At 39.5% G+C, this 749-nt stretch overlaps 1 protein-coding gene across 1 annotated transcript in view; it reads right to left on the bottom strand.

The window, feature by feature from the left end:
• LOC102475116 (membrane-spanning 4-domains subfamily A member 12-like) overlaps positions 1-749 on the bottom strand; it is a 16,250-nt gene that overhangs the window by 7,093 nt on the left and 8,408 nt on the right. Inside the window, exon 2 of the mRNA XM_027768970.1 lies at positions 54-191. Coding sequence (XP_027624771.1) covers positions 54-191 — 138 coding nt within the window. The remainder of the gene's footprint in view (positions 1-53; positions 192-749) is intronic.

The raw sequence follows: 749 nt of genomic DNA, 5'->3' as shown, positions 1-749 counted from the left end.
CCAAAAAAAAAAAAAAAAAATGATAATGAGATGTTTTCTAATAGTCTACTCACAAAGATGGCACCCCAGAATGGGTATCCACCCAAAACAGCAAGGGAGGCAAAACCCTGAACATATCCAGAAAGGTCAAATATTAAACACAAAATAATTCCAAAACCAAAGTGTATACATCCAATGATGATCTGGACCACCTGAAAAAGAAAACAGACATTTTAAAATCACTTCTTCGTTGTCAGGGCTGTGAAGCGTTACCATCATTGCTGCTCCTGCTCATTTATTGTCAACTTGGCCAAGATCCATGGCTGCCATTTAGACCTGGCTGTAAAGCAGCAGGCAGGCCATGAGGACCTTGACTTTCACTAGAGTAACAGGAACAGGGGTCTTAGTGTAAGGCTTTGTTTTAAGTATTTGGGGAGGTTTGTCTGGGCAACTCAAGGACAGTTCTTCAGAATGTGCAACTACTTGACCGTGCATCAGCATTCCTTGAAATCCTCTAGAAGACTTAGAAAACAAATGCTTTAAGCATGTCTACCTGCCTGTCATTTTCACATCAATCAATTTTCTGATTGGGTAATTTCAGATTTGGGTAAAGGGATCAGTGAAGATAAAAATCATTTATTAGACACTAATTACATGCCTGGTAATAGTCTAAACATTTTACAATCATTGTTTCATATACTCCTTTCAACAACCAGATGGAGGGACCAGCAGTTTGCATAATGGCTATGTCGCTGGACTCCCATGTAGTC

The sequence above is a fragment of the Tupaia chinensis genome, unplaced genomic scaffold (genome assembly GCF_000334495.1).
Source record: "Tupaia chinensis unplaced genomic scaffold, TupChi_1.0 Scaffold148192_1, whole genome shotgun sequence".
Classification (NCBI taxonomy): Eukaryota; Metazoa; Chordata; class Mammalia; order Scandentia; family Tupaiidae; genus Tupaia; species Tupaia belangeri.
The sequence above is the reverse complement of the archived record's forward strand: the minus strand, read 5'-3'. Positions and strand labels throughout refer to the sequence as shown.